The 26,135-nt window shown below is 43.5% G+C and overlaps 1 protein-coding gene across 3 annotated transcripts in view; it reads left to right on the plus strand.

Annotated features, from left to right (window-relative positions):
- SLC24A3 (solute carrier family 24 member 3) overlaps positions 1-24,214 on the plus strand; it is a 150,205-nt gene extending 125,991 nt beyond the window's left edge. For 2 of the 3 annotated variants that reach the window (XM_035101990.2, XM_035101991.2), the window contains exons 11-17: positions 585-745; positions 2,694-2,964; positions 4,410-4,576; positions 6,873-6,987; positions 7,605-7,717; positions 16,426-16,491; positions 16,977-24,213. In XM_035101990.2, coding sequence (XP_034957881.2) covers positions 585-745; positions 2,694-2,964; positions 4,410-4,576; positions 6,873-6,987; positions 7,605-7,717; positions 16,426-16,491; positions 16,977-17,126 — 1,043 coding nt within the window. In that variant the 3' untranslated portion in view covers positions 17,127-24,213. Of the gene's footprint in view, positions 1-584; positions 746-2,693; positions 2,965-4,409; positions 4,577-6,872; positions 6,988-7,604; positions 7,718-16,425; positions 16,492-16,976 lie in introns of all 3 variants that reach the window. The other variant, XM_060278158.1, reaches the window with a different exon arrangement.
- The last annotated feature ends 1,921 nt before the right edge of the window (positions 24,215-26,135 follow it).

Here is a 26,135-nt window from a genome sequence, read left to right on the forward strand (position 1 = left end):
CCAGCCTCTATAAAAGCAGGCCAGCTCGGCAATGCAGTTCTGTTCTGTTCCAGCTTCCAAATAAAGAGCTGCTTCGGAGAGATTGCTGTGTCCAGGGCCAGCCCTACGTGCAGGCTGGGTGGTGCAGGGCACCACGGCGCCGGCCCGCCAAAGGGGCGCCGCGAGCTGCGCCCGCCCGCTGGCCGGCCGGTCCGCCGCGCAGCTGCGCCCATGGCAACCGCGCTGCACCCGCCCACCGCGCTGGGAAATGGGGCGGGGGGGCGCCGGAGGGATCCGGCACACCACGGCACCAGGGGCGCTTAAGACGGCCCTGGCTGTGTCGTCTGCTATGCTTAACCACAACTTAACACTTTCCCCATGATGTGGTCTGAAGCGTCAGGTTCTTCCGACACAGGTTTTTCTCTTTTTTTTAGTGTTTCTAAAAAAAATTAAGGAGAGATTCTTAGTGCTGCTTATTAAAGAGAAGCAATGTTAGGGAACACCACTGAACAGCTGACTGTCATATGGTGGCTTCAAATAGGATAAATATCTGATGATGCAAAAGACTTTTCTCTCTCCTGTTAATTGCCTTTAATTGTCTTTAGGAAACTTCCATCGCAAAGCCTCTGTGATCATGGTGGATGAATTGTTGTCTGCATATCCACACCAACTTTCCTTTTCGGAGGCTGGGCTGAGGATTATGATAACCAGTCACTTCCCCCCCAGAACCCGGCTCTCCATGGCCAGCCGCATGTTGATCAATGAGGTATATTTTATGTTTTGTGTAAACAATGCTTGCTTCAGCAGTGATCGGAACTGGAAGCTAATCTGGACTCTTTTTTTTTATGGGGCATCTTGGTGGGTTGCTATGAGTGATGACTATACAGTGGTGCCTCGCTAGACGAATTTAATTTGTTCCACGGGTCTTTTCTTATAACGAAAAATTCGTCTAGCGAATCCCATAGGAATGCATTGAATTTTTTTGGAATTTTTTTTTGCCCATAGGAATGCATTAATTGAATTTCAATGCATTCCTATGGGAAACCGCGATTCGCTAGACGAATTTTTCATAAAACAAATTCGTCTAGTGAGGCAACCTCCGCTCGAAATATCCTTTCGTTAAGCGGAAATTTCGTTAAGCAGGGCATTCATTAAGCGAGGCACCACTGTACTTCTTCCTCTTACCTCATACTGGATGGCCAGAATCTTTATCACAGCAGGGCTGCTCTGCATGTTTTCCTAACTGGAATATAATGGTAGAATGAGCCATATTGGGGTCTGGAGCATGAGAGTAGAGGAACATGAGCTGCACTGACAGGGTCAAGGAGGACCTCTGTTGTCTGAGGAGGAAAGAGGAGGGAAGCAGGTCCCCAAGAATTGAACACAGCCCAGTCATGGAAAGAACTTGGAAACACAGTCCAAAAATATAATGCTGCTTTGTTTTCAAGACAACGTATGAGATCGGTCCCTTTTGCTCCTCATGTGTTTCTCAAACACAAATCTCTGCCCTTACTTCAGGCCATTTCTGCATAGGACAGAATAAAAAATACACCTCCTTAAAGGGTCCTAAGTATTCATGTAATAAAGCATTGTATGGATGAAATTATATATGATTTTTCAAAATAAAGTACAATGAATACATTGTTATTTGTACTGCGACTTAAGAGCCTTTAAAAGTAAGGTTGCAGTCTTTAATAAGTTTTCTTAGCAACTTAATCAACTAAAGCTTTAGCTGATTAATCAGTATGTTCAATTATAATCAGTGGGGCTTGGAACTAAGGGTGAAGTTGTTCATTTCTTGATGCTGTTGTAGTTTTATAATACAACACAAGTGACTACAGTATTTAAGATGGCCGTTCTATCTAACAGGGAGTGAGAAATTTTTGTAAACTCAATTACAAAACAAGTGTCAGTGATGTACATATATTACATAAAGACATATGTTTAAATAATGTTATTTTGATCATTTAAATATATACCATACTTTTCCATGTATAAGACAAGGGTATTTAACTCTAAAGTAGTGTTCTAAATGTGGGCTCGTCTTATACATGGATAGTGCAGAGGGGGGAGCAGGAGGTTGTGAGCGGCAAAAGGGTGGGTGATTGGTGGCTGCGACAGGGGCTGCTTTTGATTGGCTGCTGCTGCGGCAATTGGGTTGCTGATTGGTGGCTGCAGCAAGAGCTGCTGTGGATTGGCTTTCGCTGCAGCAGTTGTGTGTGCGCTTGCTGGCGGCTGGTGGTGATCAAGCAGATGCTTTGTGGCTTTTGTTACACATGCGATTGTCAGCGTTTGTCAGTCTGTTGAGTGATTTTCGGCATTCCCCCTCCCAACAAAGCTCAACAGCTCTGGGCCATCTCCCCCCATTTTCTAAAATTTGACTCCCAAAAAATACATGGGGGTGTCTAATACAGTACATGGAAAAATATGGTATATATTACTTGCCATCTTTAAAAGCTAGCAAATTCAGCTTTTATCAATGTATATTGAGATTCTCATTAATTGAGGTATGCAGCGGTTTTGTACATCAGCACAACTTGTAAGAGCTCTGAAATAACATGAGTTGATGGTACTATATTACCTGCAGGTGAAGCATTTGTTTTCAGCAGCTGATATGGAGATTTGATCCTACAAATCTCTTCTCCCTTCTCCCTATTTTAGGCTCTTTGCTTTTTAAAAACTACTAATGCATTTGCCATTATTTCTTCCAACAGAGACAAAGACTAATCAACAGCAGAGTATACACCAATGGAGAATCAGAGGTGGCCATTAAAGTCCCTGCCAAGCGTACAGTAGAGAATGGGTCAGGACCCAGCAATTCTGCAGAGAGAGGTGCAAATGGAGCGAGAAGAGACGAGGAGGCTGCAAAGGCTGGGAATGAAACAGAGAATGAAAATGATGACAATGAAAACAATGAAAATGATGAAGAGGAGGAAGAGGAAGAGGATGAGAGTGGAGACCCTTACACTCCCTTTGATGTACCATGTAAGAAATTCCTAGGTTTCACAAATCTGTTTGCTTGTTTAATATTAAACATACTCATTTAATTTTAATATTTAAAAGTCTGCTTTTTAAAAAAATTCATTGGGGGAGATCTCCTTCAGAGTAAGGCAAGTTACTGAGCAAAAAATCCTCCTTGCCATTAGAAGCCTTTGGAATGGGGAGGCACAAATGATCATCCAACCTAAATGGCAGAAAATTTAGACCCCAGTTGAAACATCCGCTATGGTTTGTAGGCAAAAATGAAGCCTGATTTTTCCTAATTGAGCAGCTCTGTTACTGGGTTGCAAAAAAAGAGTTGTAACAACTCTTTGAGGTTCCGTGAGAACAGGCACAGTGTTTGTTGAATAGTGGGTAAGAAGGATGAACAACACAGCTCTCAAAACAACCAGCTCTTTATTCTAGCTCTGAGTCCAGACTATATAGCCAACTGGCTTATATAGTACTCAGTAACTTGCAACAGTAACAAACTTCCCCTAGCTACCCAATCCGTGAACAGCACTCTCAATCCTTCATTTGCATGTTGTGGACCTGAGTGAGAACTGCAGCTACAGTGGGCAGGGTAAGAACTGCAGCCACGGTGGCCAGAAGGAGTACTGCAGTTAACTTAATACAAAACAGTGTTAGCCTATCTTAGCAGCAGCAACAGTGCTCTCCACTACTTTGCAGTATCATCCCCATCCTCTTTAGCTCCACATGATACCAGAATGAAGGCAGGGAGCATTGTTAGTGTTGCTCTGATTTGGCCTGGTGATGTACCATGTAGCCAGTTGGCTACATGATGATATCATGCAGCCAAGTCAGAGTGAAGGCAATACTTTCTGCCCTTGTTCTCCTATTGACTATGTGCATACAGGTGTCCATGTAACAGTATGCCATAGTTTAGTGAACCATTGTTTATCTGCTAATCTGAACCCTAGCAGCAGCTTAACCATGGTTTGTTTGAACACAAGCAAATTAAATTCATTTCTTGTTAGCTTACAGACCTTGGCTTGTGTTAACAATGGTTTTAGGGTTCTAGGTGAGTGTAATGTGGAGCCAAGAACTAAAGAACAAGCAAAAAACATTGAAATAAAGTATGAATATTTCATTTAGCTAAAAGCAAACCAAATAATATTTGGCATGGAGAATGGGGTGAATTGTATAATTCCAAACTCTATATTTATTTTGTTTATTTGGGATGTTTAGTTGTGGCTTTCAAATAATGGGAGTGGCCACAGAAACTGTCCCTTTTCACTTCAGAGGTGAGGTTGTTGTGCTGACCTCAATTGCTCAGTTCTTCATTTTGATATGCTATATTCTTTTTTATGCACTTATCTCAGCTCTGTTCTTAAGTAGAATTTTTGTCATTTTAAAAAAGGAGGTCATAAGGCATACAAGATGGAATCACCTTCTAATGATGGGTTTTTTGGGGGGGTTTCTTTTTGCAGCTGGCGTAATAGAAATTGCCAAATGGTTATTCACCTGGCCTCTGTCCTTCCTCTTGTACTTCACGGTGCCCAACTGTAATAAACCCCGCTGGGAGAAGTGGTTCTTGGTCACGTTTGCTTCTTCCACCCTCTGGATTGCAGCTTTTTCCTACGTGATGGTATGGATGGTACGTATTGGGCCAGACGAAGGCTGGAAGTGTCCCCGTCTCTTGACAGTGCCTGAGCATATGGTGGGTCAGATCAAAGAGTCATCTGATCTAGCATCCTGTTTCCAAAAGTGGCAAGCCAGGTGCTTCTGGGAAGCCCAGAAGCAGGCCATGGCCCTCCATGATTTGCCCTTCTGCAGCCAGCTTGCTAAGTACAATTTTGGTATCATAGAAAGGCAAAGTTGGAAGGGACCCTCGGGCCATCTAGTCCAACCCCCTCCAGGGAAGGAGAGTCCACTACCTTCCGAGAGAATCTGTTCCATTGTCAAACAGTTCTTACTGTCAGAAAGTTCTTCTGATGTTTAGTTGGAGTACTGTTTCTTTTCCTGTAACTTGAAGCCATGGGTTCGGGTCCTACCCTCTAGAGCGCAAGAAAACAAGCTTGCTGCATCTTCCATGTGACAGCCCTTAGGAGATTTGAAGATGACTATCATATCTCCTCTCAGTCTCCTCTTTCCCAGGCTAAGCATACCCAACTCCCTCAACTGTTCTTCATAAGGCTTGGTTTCCAGATCCTTGATCATCTTGGTCACCCTCCTCTGCACATATTGCAGCTGGTCAATATCCTCCTTAAACTGTGGCATTCAGAATGGACACAGTATTCCAGGTGTGGTCTGACCAAGGCAGAATAGAGTGGTACTTTCACTTCCCTTAAACGGGACACTATATTTCTGTTGATGCAGCCTAGAATAGCATTGTCCTTTTCTGCTGCTGTGTCACACTGTTGTCTCATGTTAAGTTTGTGGTCCTGTTTTAAAAGTAGAACCTTACGTTTGTCCCTATTGAAATTACTTTTGTTTGTTTGGGCCCAGTTCTCCAATATGTTAAAGTCATCTTGAATCCTGATTCTGTCTTCTACCCCTCAACTGCAAATTCGATGAGCATCTCCTCAGTTCCTTCATCCAAGTTGTTCATAAAGACGTTGAACAATGACGGGCCCAGGGCCACTTTTTTCCAGGATGATGAGAAACCATTAGTGAGCACACTTTTGGTTTGGTCAGTCAAACAGCTACAAATCCCCCTAACATCTTACCTGATCCAGCCCACATTTTACCAGCCTCTCCGCAAGAATATCACGGGGCATTTTGTCAATAGCCTTACTGAAGTCAAGATACAGTACATCCACCTCAATCCCCTGATCCACCAAGCTTGTAACTCTATTTTTTAGAAAAGAAATTACCGCATTTTTCCGTGTATAAGACTAGTCCCCCCCCCCTTAAAATGTCAAAAAATTGGGGGTGTCTTGTACATGGAAGCGTCTTATAGACAGAAAAATATGGTCAAATAATTTTCCATAACTTGTTTTTAAGAAACTACTCTGGGTCTTAGTAATCACAAGTCCTCAGTGACTGACCATTTAAATATCTGTTCTAGAATCATATTTTCATAGAATCATAGAGTTGGAAGAGACCACAAGGGCCATCCAGTCCAACCCCCTGCCAAGCAGGAAACATCATCAAAGCATTCCTGACAGATGGCTGTCAAGCCTCTGCTTAAAGACCTCCAAAGAAGGAGACTCCACCACACTCCTCCTTGGCAGCAAATTCCACTGTTGAACAGGTCTTACTGTCAGGAAGTTCTTCCTAATGTTTAAGTGGAATCTTCTTTCTTGTAGCTTGAATCCATTGCTCCGTGTCCGCTTCTCTGGAGCAGCAGAAAACAACCTTTCACCCTCACTTTGTTTTATTAATTATCTGCCCTTCACCCTAAGGTTAGGTTCACAGGTTACAGTATTAAAACAACATTAAAAACGGTTTAAAACAACTTACAATCATGAAAATAAGCAAAGACTGGCTGTGCAAAGTACTGATTGGCTAGCTCTTATGATAATCACAAAGCCCTCCCCCCCTGCATTCATTGTTTCTTTAAATAAAATACTGGCTTTATACCATTAGATAAATTTAATGGGATGAACATGCCAGATGTCTAAATTTCTTTTCTTTAAAAAAGACTGCTTGAAGCATGAAGGGATGGAATAAGCACTGGATCTGGAGCTAAATTGATTAATTTGGAAGGGGCACAGCTCAAATTAAATCCACAACATTACCAGGCAAGCCTGGGAAAGATTCCTGCCCGGGACTGCAGAGAGCTGCTGCCAGTCAGAGTAGACAGCCCAGTGGTCTGACTCAGTATAATGAGCTTGCTATGTTGAGAGCAGGGGAAGCTGAGTTCTTCCTGGAACAGAAGAACCCTCCTATAGATCTGTATGTGCTCTGAATGAGCTTAAGCATCCTAACGCTCCGTTTAATTTCTCTAGGTAACAATTATTGGTTATACTTTGGGTATTCCAGATGTGATCATGGGGATCACATTTCTGGCAGCTGGAACCAGTGTACCGGATTGTATGGCAAGCTTAATTGTAGCAAGACAAGGTAGGTTTGTGTAGTTTGTTATAACATGGCTATCAAAGAAGCTGTTGAAGGTTCTCAAAACAGAACCATTGCCTGTCCTTAAAGGTTAAATGCACAACAAATACTGAACAAGCACTTGGAGATGGGAGGCTATTCAGGTGCTACTTGGTAGAACACTGATTTAACTGAGTGAATTGACAAAAAAGTTTCAGATTAGTTTCAGTAGAAGTAAATGAAAATGATGCACCAACCTGAGCCCAAGTCTTTCATATACTTCTGCTGAAATTGAGGGTGTCTAAACCATTTATTCCACTGAGTAAATCTGAGGCAGTGTGGAATGTTTCGTGGTGGCTCGTCCAAAAAAGCTTGTGTGAATGAAGAACCCAAATTCTCATCATTATCATGTGGATAACTGTTGAACTTTCTGAGACTATTGTGTGGATAACTACTGGACCTGTGTGTTCCAAATTAGTGAGCATCAAGACACCTAAAAGAAAGCAGGGGAAATGGGGCAAGCAGAATAAGAAAGAACTTTGCAAAGGAATACTTGCAACTCAGACATAAACAAACTCGCATAAGATGGGTCTATAATAATTCTTACTTTCTAAAAAAAGCCAAAACCGCTCTTGTTTCCTCAGGAATGGGTGACATGGCTGTGTCAAATTCCATTGGAAGCAATGTTTTTGACATTCTGATTGGCTTGGGGCTTCCATGGTCTCTACAGACTCTAGCAGTAAACTATGGTTCCTATGTAAGTACTATGTTTTTAGTCGCTTTTTCCTTTAAGTCGCTTTTTTATGTTTACAAATTGCTACAGCTCCTTTCATGTGATGCATGCATGGAGATTCCCAGGATATCGTGGTTTATTTTCTGTTTAACAAACAGCCAGCAAACAGGGGGAAATGCTGGACTCGAACATGATCAGGGGTCTGTGGTGTGGTGAGAGGCTGACGCACTCTTTGTCCTGGCCACAGACCCAGCTGGAATTGGGCATCCTTGCTCCTGCTGTTTGCTCTAGGGTGAAATATCCCATTGATGGGATGGAAATATCCCATTCAGTTCAGAATTAGGGCAGGTGCTAAGTCCTTTCCTTCACACATCATGGTTCCTGTCTAGCTCATCTTCCCTGTGTCAGCTATTTGCTGTTGCTGTTGTTTCTATAGCTTGGTTCCGCATCCAACTCTTTAGCTGTAGCAATGTAACATCCTGATTAAAGGCGTTGAGATGTTTTAGTAGCAGCAGAAGAGATGAGATGATGAAATGTCCTCTATTGGCCCCCCTGGAACCAACTGCCATTTGGTTCCTCCTCTCTCAGAATTGTCTCCTGCAATGGCTACTCCACCTGGTTATTATGTAACTTCATTGTGTAGTAGCTGGTACCTAAATTTTCTTTCCTTTGCCCTCTTTTTGTTTTTGCTTCTGTATCTTGTCTTGGATTGTAAGCAATATTTCAACCTATAAATTACTATGAGTACTTAGTTTCATAGAAAGCATGTGATCAGTAGGTAAATAAGCAGCAATAAGTATCATTCAGCCATAAAACTTGCTTTAGAAGGGGAAGAAATCTCCTATCTTGAAAAGTTTTCCAGACAGCACCAAATAAAGAGATAATTAGGTGTCATTGGGCATCAATTTCTACTATAGACCAGGCACCCCCAAACTTCGCCCCTCCAGATGTTTTGGACTACAATTCCCATCTTCCCTGACCACTGGTCCTGTTAGCTAGTGATCATGGGAGTTGTAGGCCAAAACATCTGGAGGGCCACAGTTTGGGGATGCCTGCTATAGACTTTCTCAACCTTTGGTTCCCATGTGTTGTTGGATTTCAACTCCCATAATCCCTAGCTAGCAGGACCAGCAGTGAGGGATGATGGGAGCTGTAGTCCAACTATATCTGGAGCCCCAAGGTTGAGAAAGGCTGGGTTGTACCCTCACCTATCGAGGTCTGGACTTCTGGGACTTGCATTAGGGTATTTGGGTGGTGGCACTGAGGTTGTGAAACACTCTCACCTGAGCTTAGACTGGCACTGACATTGGCTAGTTATCAGGGCCAGCTGAAAACATTTCTCTTCACCAGGCTTTCTGAATAAACATCTTATGACAGTTGAAGGGTGATATACATTGTTACCCATGCAGAGATCATTTTAGGGATGGACAGGATACACATTTTAGAAATAAAGGGGGAGTGTCTCCGCTGACTCAGATGACTCAGAATCTCCCTGAATTGTTAATTCATTCCCCATCTAATGTAACATATTCAACAAATTCCTTCTGCTGGGGAAGGACCAGGTCCTCACCAAGATGGTGGCTCAGTATCTTAATTTACTATTTTCTCGTCGTTATACTCTGCAGTCATCTGAATTATTTGAAGCCCCATTGTCGTGAAAGCGGATAGCGGATTATTCCCTGCTCTCTCTTATCACAGCGTTTGCCACAGTGACAGTTTTAATCTGTTATTATTTTGTCTGGGAGTTTGTTTGATGCCATTTAAATTTTTATTATTATTATTCAACAAAGAGAAAATAATTAATAGTGAAGCCTTTATATATAATTCCTAGAAATTTATACAGTGTTATTAAAACCACAACATGTGAACATGCTCACAACTTAGAAGCTTGGAGTGACTATTAGTGGTAATTTCATGAAACCACATGACCACAGAAAGTTTACAATGACAGGAAAGATTGTTAGCAGTAATGTAGTTTTTTGATGAGCTTGTGAAGTTGTTGTGTAAGTTCAATTCCACCCGCTTTGACGACTTCGGCAGGTATCCCATTAGGTCTGCTGATTTTGTTGTTTTCCATTTGGTTAATAGGCTGTACACAACTCTCCCAGATTTGGAGATACTGCAGGCTCATATCTAAGTTGTTTTTGTGGGATTTGTGGGAGGACCTCGGCAGCTACAGGGGAGTTGCGGTTAAGGAGATGTTAGTAATGTTCTTTCTAGCGCAGTGCAATAGCTTGTGTGTCTTTTAGAAGTGTGATACTGTCTGTAGAGTGTAGGGGGCTTATAACATAATTTAATGGCCCATAGATTGTCTTTGTGGCTTTAAAGAAACTCTGTGCATCATGAGTGTCGGCTAAGTGCTGGATCTCTTGAGGTTTTTTAAATCCACCTGGTGTTCTTTAGTTCTCTGGTTCTTCTTTGAACCTCAGTCTTAACATTGAAATGGGTATTTTTCTTAGCGGCACAGTTTCTATCTCTTTGTGTGCGGCCAAAATTTTGCACCCCAAAATGGATCTTCTCAATTATGGATCTTCTCAGTTTCATGCCCCCTTGGCTTGCTGCCCTCTGTGAGGGAACCGCCCGTACCACCCTTAATACTATAGTGCTATTCCTATATCTCGGAGCCTCAGTGTGGGAGGGATATGTCCCAACAACTCTATTCTCAGTAACTCCAAAATGGGACACACCACAAAAATTAAAGGATTCTGTCAAGGTTCTGAGGGTTCTCAGTTCTGATGCATTTCACCATCAGGTGTGATTAGATCATTGATTTGGGAAACACTGGAATAATGGCTGTAGTCTGTGAGCCCATGTGGTCCTTGACACAGACCTGCCTTCTCTTTCAACTCTGCCCCTTATCAGTCAGGCCGGAACCTGAGCCCAGAGTGGCTCCTGAACGGATGATCTGACCTGGGAGATGTCAGCGCCACCTCGTGATTCTGTCTAAAGGAGAAAGTTCCAGGAAGACTAGTTATACCAGCCAAGGAAGCCTCATTTCAGCATTAAGCCAAGGAGGTCTGGTGCCAATCCCTGACTCTTATTAAAGTTTCTGGACCTGGTTTGTTTGTCTTGCTGACCTAAGCAAGTAAGAGACCTGCTGAGCTACAGGTTACCTTTCAGCATTGCACAAGAACCAGATTCAACACTTGACATATTTTGACCAACTTTGCCCTACATCTCCTTTGGCTCATTGAATCCGACCATGCTCCACCCCACCCTGGGCCTGAGGCCTTTCCCCTTGAGTTGGCAGGAACAAGGTTTGGCACCAGCATATGTTGACCGAAGGACTGGATGATGTGTGCAATTCGCACGTGCAGTTTGCATCAAAGTATAGAGTCGGACGCGACTGAACAACAACAATAGGTTTATATGTGCCTGGTGTTAAATGTGACACAGAATATCCAGGAAGCTGTTGTGCTGGAGGAAAGAGAAGATGGAGTGGCTAGAATCCTACGTAATGAAAAACATTCGCAGTCTAATATTGCGATAAGGAATGATTTTTCTTGTATGGAATCTGTATCAAAATTGCTTTTGGCTTTAGCAGCACTATCTCACTTTCTCCTGAACCAAATGCCAGAGTAGAAGTGAAAAATGGAGTGTGCCCTTGTTCCTACTTTCTGGTTTTTCCATTGCAGAAACTTGTTATTCCATTGATATTCTCTGTAAGTAGGACACCAGGGGCGACTCAGAGCCACAGGAATACTGAAATGTGTAGGTATGTGTACTGCTTTTTTTCTGGGGATACTCAAGGGTATGCAGTACCGCCACCTTTTTTTCTAGAAGAAATCCACTGGTTAAAAGTGTTGCACTTACTGTAACAACTTCATGCTGAGTACCAGCAGCTTTTTTCTAGAAGAAAAGCACTGTGAGTAATATTGTTTTAAGAAATGGAAGATCCATCATAGTTCTGGCTCGTGTGCTCCCTGGGATGGTAGATGAGTGGAGATGCCCTTCTTCCTCCCCATCAGTATGCACATAATGTTATGTGTAAGCTGAGCGTGCACACATCCTACTCAAAAAAGAGAAGAAATGTTGGTCCAGTTAGGCATCCTTGTGTAGAGCATGGTGGGCAGGCAGAGGCATGTTCAGTAGATAGAGCTGAGCCACAGCTCACCATCCTGATGATAATCTTTGTAATCTGAGAAGGCTGGTGGTCTTCTAGGAAGAGAAACCTAAAAGAGCTTCCCTTCCCTACTACAAAACAGAAGAGAGCTTCCCCCTCATTCTTGGTATGAAACTTCCTGATCAACTCTAAGAAGGCACAGTCAGGAAATGTGGCTGGCAGTGGCTTTTTGGAATTGGTTGCTGTTCTGCAATTCCAGCCCAGTCAAATTCTCATTGTCTCTCAGTAGTATACAGAATAGGAAGCAATTACTGTAAGTGATGCCTAGTGGATAATCTAGGCAGTAATATTATATCCGGCAGGGGGAGTTAATACTGTGTTGCTTTAGTCTTGTTTTGCCATTCAGAGTGTGCACATTCCTGGTCCCTAGTGGCTTTTTCAACTATAGTTTGAGCTGCTCTGTTTAATCCTTCTGCCTTTACCTGCAACATGGCATGTCAAGTTCACCTTACGGACACCTGAACCCAAGGGGAATTTACACTTTATGGGCCAACAACCACAACAAAGCACAGTGAAATCTAGCCTTTGTTCCAGGAAAGGCAGCTGTGATGTCTAGTGTGGGCAGCTGAACCTCCTGACAAAGTGCATTACAGAGCCATAAAAGCATCTTGCCAACTGTCCCTGGGAATTTCCACACACACTCCAATCAATCTTCCCTGGGGAAATTAGCCTCTTTTTGTTGACTTGAAATACTTTTAGATCTGACATCAAATGGAGAGAACAGAGAAACAGAGTGATTCAGATTTTACTACAAATTAAAATACTGCCCCCAACCCAATTTCATCTCTTATAAGCACCACAACACCAGCACATTAAATGACAAGGAAGAGATCAGGATATAATTTAATGCTTTGTCCCTTAGGAACTTGCCTCCTACCAGGTCAGATTATTTGTCCATCTGTCTCAGTAATAGCAGGCCTACTCAGTCTGGCAGTGGCTCTCCAAGGGCTCAGATAGAGGCCTTTCCCCCTTTCCCTTCCATGATATTCCTTAAACTAGAGATGCCAGAGGCTGAACCTGTGATCTTCTGCATGCAATAGATGTGCTGCAAAAAAGGACTGAGCTACAAGTCTTTCTTTACTCCCTCTATTTTGCAATTGTGTCTATAGAAATCAGAAGGCTCTTTATCATGTTTCCTGGACTGTGAGTGATGAGCAGCTAAGTTGTCTCTGAGCACCTCTTGGATAATTGCAAGCAACACTTTATCTCCCTGAGACATTTGCATAGCCATGGCCTTTTCTTAAAAATAAAACTTTAAAAAAGAAAAGAAGTGGTGCTGGTGGGAAGCCTACCAGCTGAAGATCCATGTCCTGTGTCTTGATAATTTTAAAATCTTTTGTGTGTTTATTATCTTAAGGCAGCCCTGTTTAGGGAAGCTTTTAATGTTTGATGGATTTCTGTATTTTAATGTTTTGTTGGAAGCCACCCAGAGTGGCTGGGGGAACCCGGCCAGATGGGCGGGGTATAAATAATAAATTATTATTATTATTATTATTATTATTATTATTATAGATGGTGATGATAATATAACTTTGGCATCCACACACGTTTGCTAACTAAGAAATGGGTGAATAACTGCTGCTGATGCAGTGTGGAAAATTATTTATTCAACTGGCAACACAGTAAATTACTTTAATGCAGAAAAAAAAATTGATTCGATTTGCTCATTAGACGGAAAACAACTTTACGAAGCAGGGGAACAGCCCAGCTGTTGTACAAACAAGAGGCACATTGTTAGTGGTACATGAACTTTTATCCTCCAAGTTATTTTGTGGTGACAGACGGATGCTTTTCCTCCCGTCTTTCTGTACATGTGTCAGCCCAGCTGAGTAACCGAGATCTGGAACTCATCCCATCACCTTTAGAGGAAGAACGCTAGTTTTACCCTGAGCCCTCAAAAGGCAGTTTGCCATTAAAAAATTTCTTGTACTCTAACCAAAACAAAAACAAGCCAACCAATATTAGATGATGTCTCTTATCAAAATGACTCTGGGGGAACCCCCCCCCCAACTCATGTTTAATATAAACTGAGTTACTAAATAAATACACAACTCTGATAGGAATCCAGCCAACAGAATAATTCAATGTAAGGTCTGGAGACAGGCAATAATTTCTCACAGGATTGAAACCAGTTTAAGGAAGTCTTTGCTTGCTATTTAGCATACCACACAGAGATTTATTTGGTCGCCCTGTCACCTCTGAGCAAACAGTTTGGCAAGTTTTGTTTTTGTTTTTTTAAGAACCAACTTTACAAACCCGAGGCAAAAGTAGGGCAAATTTGTATCCCTTTCAAGCTGCCTTCAGTTGTTCAAAAAACTTACATCTCTCTAGCCTAAATGTGCCTTTGCAACTGCCTTTATTCTAACTGCACATTTTGAACTCATCTCATCCCCAGTTACTGATAAATTTAGACAATATGTCTATGTAGATACCCAGTGCAAAAATATGGTGCTTCTGCGGTGACTAAATGCAAAGGTGAATGGGGCTGACTGTCCAGATTAGCACAGCTAGCTGCCTGTCCAGATTCCATACTTTCAAAAATTACAGGGATCCTGCCCCCACGAAAGTAGACAATATTGTATCATAATCATGATGTGCCTAGGAGATACTACTTGAAAGCTGGTGTAGCCTAGTTACAAAGAGTACAACAATGATGTTGATGGCTGGGGGTGGGGATAGGATGGGTGCACAGAAGCCTCTTGGCTGAGCTCCACTGCTGGAGAGGAGCCCTGTTCCACTGTGATGGACGCCCCAGCTGCACCCTAGGGGACAGAAAGCTGGCGGTTGCCCAGGCAGTAATAGCAGGCCCTGAAATGGGATGTTTCAGGGTGGAGTGTCATTCCTTGAACCTGCTGGATCCAAAGCCCTGTGGATCCTCCAAGGGACCCAAGCTGAAGCTGGTATAATGTGAAAGGGGAAAGGCTTGTCCTGGCTGGTGTGAGGTGGCAGGACTTTTGATGGGGTCCCCTTCCTTAGGACTGCTTGGTATGAGACTGTTCTACTATGTGTGTCCCTGCCATGACCCGTAGGGTATTGCTAAGTCTTTTTTTCAAGTCTCCCGTCTGCATTATGGAGACAATAATACAGAGGTAGTACTACTATATATGTACCCCCAAGCTTCTTCCAAGGAGTGGAAGGTGGCAAGCATGGTTTTCCTAAGCCAGGCTGAAAGAGAGTGGGAGGCAGGCTTTTGCCTTCATGTCCTGCTTCTGGGCTTCCCAAGAGGCATTTGGGTGAAACCACTAGACCAGGCACCCCCAAACTGCGGCCCTCCAGATGTTTTGGCCTACAACTCCCATGATCCCTAGCTAAGAGGACCAGTGGTCAGGGATGATGGGAATTGTAGTCCAAAACATATGGAGGGCTGAAGTTTGGGGATGCCTGCACTAGACAGACTAGATAAGGGCCTTTGGTGGGACCCAGCAGGATAAAACTGAAGCAGCAAGTTTACAGGTTAGACTACTGCCGGGTGTTGTGATTGTTCCTGAATGTCCTCATGGAGGTGGGACCAGGAATGTGTGACAGGTTTATTTATTGTTCCAGTTGCAGCCTTTCCCACAAAAATAGAATTGACCTCAATGACTAAGGTCTGTAGTCACCAGTAGGTTAGATAGGTTTTATACATTTTTTGTGGGTTTCACCTTCAAGGTGGAAGCTTCTTTTGATTCAGAAAATAGTTTGCAGGGTTCTAAATTGTGCCAATAGATCAAATCATATTACACCAATCTTTTAGTAACTTCACTGGTTATGGCATGTGTAGGCAAACTAAGTCCCGGAGGCCGGATCCGGCCCAGTCGCCTTCTAAATCCAGCCCGCAGATGGTCTGGGAATCAATGTGTTTTTACATGAGTAGAATGTGCTCTTTTATTTAAAATGCATCTCTGGGTTATTTGTGGGGCATAGGAATTTGTTCATTTTAAAAAAAAAGTCTGGCCCCCACAAGGTCTGAGGGACAGTGGACCGGCCCCCTGCTGAGAAAGTTTGCTGACCCCTGGGTTATTGTTTATTTCTGGGCTCAATTCAACCTCCCCCTACCCAAGCCATTCCTTCCTACCTCTTCAGTGTGGGCCTAGTCATTGGCTGGTGGGCATTAGAGACAGAACCTTGTTGGTTGTAGCACCTATAATCTGGAATGGCCTCCTCAGAGAGGGATACCTTGCCTCATTGCTGCTCACTTTTATTGAGAAACAAAGATTACCTTATTCCTGTGGGTTTTTGCCAAATACTGCCCTTAACAAGGTTTTGGCAACGGTTGTGGCTGCCTTTAGAATATCTGCTGTAATTTGCTCTTGGTCTGATTATTATCCTATTATTTTAAGGAATGTGAGGTGCTATGATTATTTTTATGGAAAGGTGAGGTTGAAATGCGAAGAATAAATAAATATACATCCAGAAATCGAAAACAGCCAGCCCTGCCCAGTTCTGTGGATCAAAGGGCAGCAGAGTTGCTTTGAATACAACATTCCCTTTGGTGTAAAAGAATGTGACATAATGGTCTTATCTCATTTATATCTATGAGATTACAGTTTTCTGCTGTGTAGCTTTTATAACTGGTTCATTATAATCAAAGCGGAGACAGAATTCTTAAACAGTTGCATTAACTTTTCAGATTCATTTAAACAGCCGAGGACTTATCTATTCCGTGGGCTTGCTGCTGGCTTCAGTTTTTGTTACTGTAAGTAGACCACAATTTTATTCTGAACTTTTAAGATAATAGCAAATAGTGCAATAAAAGCTTAACCCCGTTTTTGATGAGGCATGTATGAAAAACAGTGCAGTTGTGGAATGTAGCAGTGTGTGTTATGATAAATGTAATGGGTGATTCATGGGCAACATCTTCCATAGACTTCTATTGCCCACAGGATCTGCTTAGACCAAATGGTAGCTATAGAAGTGATGAGAGATTTCTAGGACCAGGTTGGTAGATCTAGGCTGTGGTGGACTTTGGGTCTCAAATTTCAGTGGCGCCAAAATTTGATGCCCGCTGTCTCTCTCCTTTGATTCTGCATCATAGTTGTGATGCCCTTGAGGCTCCAAGCCCAGTGCAACCAAACCAGTTATGCTCCATTAAATCTACCTCTGACCTAGGTCAGCTGTATGTCTATGTGAAATTGTTTTATGTGCCTCAAGGAAAACATTTTTTTTATTGTCTATTTGTAGGTGTTTGGTGTTCACTTGAACAAATGGAAGCTGGACAAGAAGTTGGGGTGTGTGTGCCTTCTGCTCTACGGCATCTTCTTGTGTTTCTCCATCATGACAGAATTTAATGTCTTCACTTTTGTGAATTTGCCTATGTGCAGAGATCACTGATCCTGTGGATGGACTGCTGAGAGGCAATTTTCTTCTGTACCTGTGCAATATGAAACACGGTTGGCATCTCCAAGCAGTGTGGGTACATCATGAAGGCCATGAAGTACACCTCCGCACTGTTCATTGGGTCCTCTTCCTGTTTGAGCTTAGCCTCTTTCTAAGCCACTCCTTCACACATACAGACACACACACCTGGAAACCTCCTGAATCGATGTGAAGATTTACAAACTCAGATACTCTAAACAGTGACTTGCAATCTATATGGACTATCTTCTACCTGGCACTGAGCCAGAGAAACTGAACTGCCACAGTTTCTTCTTTTTAACTTATTTGAAGACTAATCTAATTTATGAATTGAGACTATAGCTAGGATACAAAGAAGAGGTACATTGTGTTGGGTGCTTTCTGAGGAAAATAGAAGGGACCTATTTTATCCCCCCCCCAAGCTCTGTTGCAACTTCCTTACGTTTCTGAGTTTTCAGTTTCATTTGGAAGATCCAAAAGTCACAAATGGCACTCAGGGAGCTGAGTTCCAGGTACTTGTTAGTAGGAATGGACTTCATACTTCACAGGAAGTCATGTATTGCTCAAAGCTATTTGAGAGGAACCCTAACTGAATGCAGACTATAGAACTGAATGTTGCTACCATTTTATTCTTATCATCAGGATTTGATTGCTAAGTTGTTTGTTATATTTCCAAGCAATAGTTTTAGGTCTACCAACTCTGGAAGGCTAACAAGGTGGAGTTCTGGTTTTTAACTGTCAGTAATCTGAAATGCAAGGTCAGAAGCAAAGCCTAGACTGACCTTTTTGTGATTTCTCGATATTTCTAGTTTCTGTAGCACTTTTAGATTGAAAAGTACTTTGCAATCCTTACCTTCTTTGTCCTGACAACAATCCTGCAAGGTAAGTCGCTCATATTCCCACAGAGAAATTATTTTCAAATGCTGGAGCTGAGGCTGAGAGAGAACAATGTGCCAAAAGCCGATGAGTCCATTTAGGGCTGAGCTAAGGCTTGAACCAAAGTAGTCTGGGTTCCACTCAGACCTCAGGCTACTGGATTCTCAGACTAGCTCTCAATGTATTGGAGACTGGGAAGTGGGGAAAGTGCATGTAAAGCTATCTTTTTAACTGAGAGGAGAACATAAGCACATGACACACATTTTTAAAAAAGTTAGTTATGGACACTGGTTTCTGAAAGGCATATTTTGCACATATATTATTGCTGATGTTATCATTTGCCACTCTGCAAAGGATACACTGGACCTGGGTAGGGTTTTTTCTCTCCTACAGATGCATCTGGCACAACACGCTGGGAATTTGTCCTGTGTGAGCTCCATTTCAGGAGCACTTCAAGTGAATTGTGTCATCTACCTAATTCAAAACTGCTTAGAATTCATCCTGTGTCCTCTTGGAGGGTAGGGCAGGGGACAGGAAGAGGGAGGAATGACGATGACACTTTGAAAATTGAGTATTTAGTAGCTGAGTTGATTGTGAAAGATTTGCCATTCAGCATTACATTGGCCCTGCTGTCTTTGAGCAATACTGCATTTTGTCCATATGACAAATGCATTACACCTTGGTAGAGCCGCCCTTCACTGCCACAGCTTCATAGTTGTCCTGCTAGGCAAATGTTTGAGGTATATTTTGTCTATGGTACAAACAAAGGTCATTTTTAACAGAGAAGCAGCAAGCTTGAAGTGTTGGGGTTAAAAGCATGCTCCAGAGTAAAAAAACTATCTACCCACTGGTTTGCACTTTTACACTTGATTATTTTAAAATGAATTTCCTTGGGATAAATGGTGTGAAATAAAAAAAATTAATTTGCAAACTCCCTTCATCCTAGCACCTTGCTTTCTCTTATGATAACTACAGTGAGCACCTAGTAGTTGTTGGAGTTTTCCTTGTTTCTTGTAGCCCCATACATGGCTGTTCAATGGCCAGCCTGGGAGAGTGAATCCCATAGTTCAATGGAGAATGGAGGAGGTGGTTCATTTCCCCTCCATCCCCACCACTCTCACAAACACACACATACTTTTTTGATGTTTGCATTTCTATGTCAAACAACTTCAGTAACATTTGCTCAAGTGGTACAGTAGTCCCACAACTTACGTGGGCGTTACGTTCCAGGGATTCCCTCTAAAGCCATAATCACATAGAGTCAAAAACCTATTGGGTTCAGTTGTCGGTGGGCTTGCCAAAGTCATTTTTCCTGGAAACCTGCCCACTTTCCACCCCCTTAAAAAAATATATCCACGTGTGTAAAGCTGAATGCAGACAAACTAAATGCATGCAAATTGTGGGTTTACTGTACAGTTTTTTACTAGTTTATGAATAATGTTCTAATGCAGGGGTCAGCAAACTTTTTCAGCAGGGGGCCGGTCCACTGCCCCTCAGACCTTGTGGGGGGCTCGACTATATTTTTTTTGAGGGGGGGGGGATGATGCAAAAGCACCACGAGTCCTGGTGGCTACTTACCTGTGTCTCGCAAGTTGCAGGGGCTGGTGGTGACTGTGGCAGAGGGATGATGGGTGGCACGCGAAAGGGCTACGGAGAGGGGCTACTTAAAATGGCGGCTGCTTGAGTGCTGCTGCTGCTGCTGCTGCTGGCAGCAACAAAGCCCAGCCCTCTTCCTCCTCTAGGCAGGGCAGGGAGAAGCCAGGAGGAGGGAGGGAGGAGGTGCCGCCACCGCTGCCCTGTGGGGGGGAGAGGGAAAGAACGCACATGCTGGCGATTCCTGCACTGTCCACGGGCTGGATCCAGAAGGCAGTTGGGCCTGATCCGGCCTCCAGACCTTAGTTTGCCGACCCCATGTTCTAATGTCTGTCATGAGGTAATCCCATTTCTCTAGACCAGTGGTTTTCTGATTTCTATCTTTAAGGGAAGGGTGATTCCATATCAGCTTGTCTGTGGAGAAACCCCGAGCATCTCTCATGGGACACATGTGTGCTGCAGAGGATTCTGGGACATATTCTAAGTTACACACGCTCTTCATATAAGGAACTACTGTAGTCTAGCCTTCAAATGGCAGTGCAGTCTAAAACAGACCCAACACTTTGCTACAGCTATTGATTGCATGGAAAGTTAAGTAATGGAGATAAGCATCAGAGGAACTCCAGGATTCCCAGAACACAGTTTGACAAGGTTTGTTTTTGACATTTGTGCCATTCCTTCTTAGTGGTGTTTTTTTTATTAAATCAGTAATAGTGACCATTCTTTCTTTATAGGAATCAGTAATAGTGACCATACTTCCTTTAATCAAAATTTTAGCACCCAGAAATACATCAGGATTTTAAAAAGTTTGTTGCTTACTGCTTACTTGATTGTACAATAGGGCTTAGCAACACTTACTTTACCTCTACTCTTTCCAGGCATGGTCCACACATTAAAGCTCTGTTTCTGAGCACCTTCCCCCCCCCCTTTGCTCCGGAGCTTTCCCTGCAAAAAGCCGTTCTTTAAAGTTCAGTTGGAGCAAACAGCAACCTGCTTAGACTTGACACTTGCTCTGAGCACTAAAGAACAGGTTGTCACGGGGAAAGCTCTGCAGCAAAAAAAGAGAACATGCTGGGCTACAAAGCTTTTAAGTGTGAACATGCAACTGGAAAGAGGAAAGCACAAGGTAAGTGTGGATAAGCCCATAGCTTGTATTTGGAAGACCTTTTTAAGCAGAATATCTTTCAACTATTTGGAGGGCAGCTCCAATGGAGCCAGTTGGATTTATTTCTATGAAATAGCCTTTATATATCTTGTGATACAGCATAGTATTATCTGCATCAAAGAGACCTCTCATGTGGGAGGGAATCATATATTGTAGGAGTTCTGTAGCATTGAATGTGCTTTTCTAACACACCAGATGGACATTATGAAAGCAGGTCAGGAATCTGAGCCAATTTGATTCAAGTTGGGGAATGAGGATTTGGTTTGCAGGTCAGGTCCAGAGAAAGACCACTGAGTATTCCTAAATTCAGACCTGAAGTGTGTGCCCCCCAGCCCTGCCTCTCTGGGGTCAGTTGCTGAAACTGGAGTTGGTGAAGGTCAGACTCCTAGTATTTTATATACAGTCTTGGTCAATCCAGAGGCTTCATACTGTGTGCTAATTTCAGGGTGTGGTGTTGCATAGTAGTGTCCCCTGTTGTGCATGGCTAGCACTCTTAAGGCTAAATGGTGTTCTAGACTGAGTTTCTGATGACCCCAGCTTCTGATGACCATCTGTATCCAGCCAAAATTCAGTGCTTGGTGATGTGTGTGTATCTGAATGAGAGATTGATTCACCTTCTTTACAGAAGCAAAGTCTATGTAACTTTGAAATGCTGGCTAGATGCATGCTGACGTATTAATGCAAGACAAATGGATCATTTTAGAGTGATCCATTCAACCCACATTTTGAACGTATCAATTTAGTTGTCTGAATTGGCCCCTGTTGCTGGTACAGATAGGTTTTAGGAAGACTTCCATACCTATTGCATCTTAACAATATGTGATCACTTACTGTGATGTGTAACAATTTAATAAGGTGATCAGGTGTATTGCCTAGTTGTGAAGATAATTTTACCGTCCTTTCTGCTTCAACATATAATTAGGGGCTGACTTGGGGCAAAATTCTCATTACTTAGTAGGATTGCACAGATTACCAACTTAGGTCACATGCACATTTAGAGTGAGTTACCACTTGGTATATAGTGGGTTGTACCATGTAGGGTATAATCTGGAGCCTGTTGCTCACCCATAAGTCCTGCTGAAATGAGTAGAATGTATTTGATAGCCTCCCCCCCACACACACACACAAATATACCCGGCATAATAGGTTCAAAATGGTTTGGAGACATTTCTTTGGTGAGCAAGTTTCCTTTGTTTCCAAGATAAAATAAATAACACCAGCTTTTGTACCAAGATGTGAACATTTTTTGTATAATAACATGTGTGTGTGTTTTAAGTGGCTACAGTCATGGAATCAGTGTATATATAAAAGCAAACACATAACGGAAATCCCCAGGAATATAAAAAAATGTTTTCATAGTTTTTATCTTGGCTGTTGATTCAAAGAGTTCTGGGGAATTTTTATGTAGACTGAGCAGCGGGATCAGCTCTGTTAGCCTTGAGTGTACTTTGAAGAACTCAGTGAGTCGGCTACTACCAAAGAGCATGTTGTTCTTGTAGTGTTTGGGGTGGGGGTGGGGGGTTGTTGAAAAATGTATGTAGAGAAATAAACGATAAATTGCAAGAACTCAGGCCAAAAGAAGATGGATTTCAAAAAAATCTTCACAGGGTTTTATTGAAGTGATGCGGAGTTTAAATGGGAATCGATCCCAATGTTGAAGGCAAATAAAGATAAATTCCAGTAAAAATCAGGACAAGGCCCTGTTTCGACTATTCTTCGTCAGCAAAGATTCACAGGTCAAAGTACTTGGTACTTTATCTTTATTTGCCTTCAACATTGGGATTGATTCCCATTTAAACTCCGCATCACATGAATAAAACCCTGTGAAGATTTTTTTGAAATCCATCTTCTTTTGGCCTGAGTTCTTGCAATTTATCGTTTATTTCTGGACTTTCCCAAAAACTCCAATTTCCACTGTGAAAAATGTATGTAAGCAAGCATGGTTTTTTCTAAAAGAAAATGCACTAGTGTTGGAAGTTGGTTTCTTTAAAAAGTATCCCTTATAACTGTATAGCGAAGGATTCATATTGGTTGGGTCAGTCAACATGCTTTCCATTTTTCTTTGGTGCGTGAAATGCTTGCCAATTTGAGATATACAGACTTCTCAGGAGAAAAAAAATATGATTAAAGATTATCTGCAAAACCAGTTGAATGAGCTAGGCATTGAGAAAGCTTCACAAGTACAGGCTCACAAGCTGTTATGGTGTGTGTATATCATGAGCTGGGCAAAACCATTGCACTGGAGAAATGATGTGGGTCAGAAGTACTGTGCCAGACACAGAAAGCATTATCAAATGCAATGCATGACATAAAGCAGAAGTGGGGGTGGAGAGCCTGTGGCCCTTCAGATGCATTTGGACTGCAATTGCCATCTGTCCTAAGCAGCAAAACCAGTTGTCAGGGATGGTGGGAGTTGTAGTCAAACAGCAGGGAGAGGACTACAAGTTCCCCCCACCCCGGCGTAGAATCAGCAAAGACATACATCCTAACCCAATCCAGAAATAATACAGAGTTGATGTTTTGTTTCCTGGGCATCCTCTGGACTTAATCAGAGTTGGGTACAAGACATTTCCCTGGCCTTGGGCAATGACATCAGCTGATGCCATGCTCTAGGGCATGAGTAGGTTGCAAGTTGCCATAGAGATACAGCTTTCAGCCTAAGTCCAAACCCCTGTGCAAGCAGTCAGTTCAGACCTCAGGAAAGTTCAATCTGTCCCCACTGGGCAAGGAAGAAATGAGAGAGATTGGGGGGGGCATGGCAGGAAGAAAAGGGGTGACCTACTGACCTGGGTCCCACCTACAGCCAGCATGTAGCTCCTGGCAGATTCCCATGAGAAAAATGTGTCTCTTCAGGACCTTGCTAATAGTCTTTACTCCACAAAAAAGACTCCCCTGTTTTGAGTAGAGAGTATTGTTTCAAATCGCTTGCAGCCTGATCCTGTACATGATCAAAATAAGTACAGTGCAATTCAGTGCAATTTGTAGGATTACTAGATTAGCCAAACTGTTACTAGTAGATTTAGTCAGGCTAACGGCTTTTAGATGGTTCTCCAGAATGTTCTGATTGTTCAATTTACCGTGTTTCTCATATTTTAAGGCATCCCTAAAAAATAAGGCATGGCAGGATTTTCAAGACCTTGCGAAATATAAGGCATACCCCAAAAATAAGACATGAGCAGGACCCGGCAAAGGCAGCAGTGCGCGCTTTGCCGAGCTCCAAGCCGGCGGCGGGCTGCTGCTGTCCCGCTCAATTTCCCTGCCCCCTCTCGCGAGACTCGCCGCCGGGTCCGCTCTCGCGCACATGGCCCGGTGAGAGGGAGCCTCCCCTGCGCGCGCGTCTGCGCTCACCCTCCCCCCTCCCTCCCCCTTTTCGGCCCAGCGCGCCGCCTTGCCTGTTCGTGTGCCGCGCGTGTGAGGCGAGCGGGAAGGCAGGAGACCCAGAAGAGCCTGGCGGCCGCCGAGAACCCCGCCACCGCTCTTCCCGCCCAGGACGAGGGGCCCGGAGGAGGAGAGCCCGGCGGCGGCGGAGAAGGAGAAAGAGGCGGCAGCAGCAGCGGCGACTCAGAGGCCGAGCTGCTGGACGGGCCTTCCGCGGAGGAGCCTGTGGGGAAGAAGGAGCTGGAGCCCGAAAAAGGCGGCAGTGAGGAGAAGGAGGAGGAGGAGAAGCCGCGAAGCAGCAGCCCGCCGCCGGCTTGGAGCTCGAGCCGGCAAAGGTACCGTAGCAGCGGCGCTTTGCCGAGCTCCAACAGAGCGGGAGCTGGCAAAGGCAGCAGCGCGCACGTTGCCGAGCTCCAAGCCGGCGGCGGGCTGCTGCCTTTGCTGGTTCCCGCTCAGTCGTGGCTCGGCAAAAAATTAGACACCCCCGAAAATAAGCCATAGGCTTATTTTCTTCGGAAAAAAAAATATAAGACATGTCTTAAAATATGAGAAACACGGTAGCTACAGAAAATAATAACTCTGGAGATGAAAAAGAAATGTTTGACTCAGCAGATTTTCCTTACCGAAACACATGCTATTGAATACACTGTCTTTTACATTGTTCTCAATAGACAAATGACCATACTACAGAAAATGTTTTGGGTCATTTGTATTGAATTACGTTGGCTGCAGATGGAGGCAGAAATTAGGAAGTATCCTGGGGAGGCAGGAATGAGTTGCCAGGCCTCAACACAAGTATGCTCCAAACCGTTCAGGTTTCATGACTTGGAGGGAGAAACTGACCATCAGTCTGATTGGACAGAAGCAGGTGGATGGTCCAAAACAGGCACAGGGATTGTGCTCTAGTCAAGAGAAGGAAGCAGGAATTTAAGAGGATTCACTTGGACCTCCTCATGTGCTGAATGTGATTTGGCATCAGGATTGCACTGCCTTGCCCACACACCCCACCACATGTATTCATGTACAGCTCCCCTACACAAAGATTGCTTTTTCACATGGAGGACCTGTACAGAGAGCCCCTTCACATGACTGTCAAATCCATGGTTGGCACTGCAATGAGAAGGAGCAAAGCACACTCAGCCGTGAGGGGGCTCCATACACCTTGGGATGCCCTCAGGCACTCTTTCTCTACAGAGCAGGATTTGCTCCCCTTTAGTCAGGCAGTGTCTTCACCCAAGAAGCAAGTTGTTCAGTCTGGGGAACAAGCTCAAGAGTTAGGCTGTTGCACAAACATAGTGCCATGTTACAGGACTAGACCATCTCCAACTGCAGGGTGCAGGACAATCTTTTTTCATAGATCCATAGAATTGTAGAGCTGGAAGGATCTAATCCAACCCCCTGCAATGCAAGAATATTAAGGTGTCCCATACAGGGATCAAACCTGAATCCTTGGCATTATCAGCAGCATGCTCTAACCAACCGAGCTATCCTGCTCCCTCTCAGTTAAAAAAGCATCTCTGCAAGTAGGAAAGTAACTCAGCAGGGAGGGCTGGGTTAGGATGTTTGCCTTCCTGGTGTCCTAGCTTTCTACTTTCAATGAGGGTCTTTTTAAATACTGGAAATGTTAAAAACTGACAGCCTGAAATTTCAGCTGTAGCCTGAAATTATATAGTTTGTCCATGTGTGTTTGGACTTAAGATGTCATTGTGTCTTAAAATGTGGCTTCTGCCCATACCACCAATCCTCTGTTTCCATTGCCGGTTTGGCAGATTGGTCTGTAGTTAACTGCTGTTCAAACTGTGTTTTGATCATAGAGTTTTAGAGTTGGAAGGTGCATTAAAGGCCAATCTCTAGCCCAACCCTCCTGCCATTGCCAATTACAGCATCCCTGAAAGGGGGTCTTCCAGCCTCTACCCCTAACAAATGAGAGTTGGGGGCCCTCCAGATGACCTGTTTGCAGAGTATTAATCCTG

Source organism: Zootoca vivipara, chromosome 8 (genome assembly GCF_963506605.1).
Source record: "Zootoca vivipara chromosome 8, rZooViv1.1, whole genome shotgun sequence".
Lineage (NCBI taxonomy): Eukaryota > Metazoa > Chordata > Lepidosauria > Squamata > Lacertidae > Zootoca > Zootoca vivipara.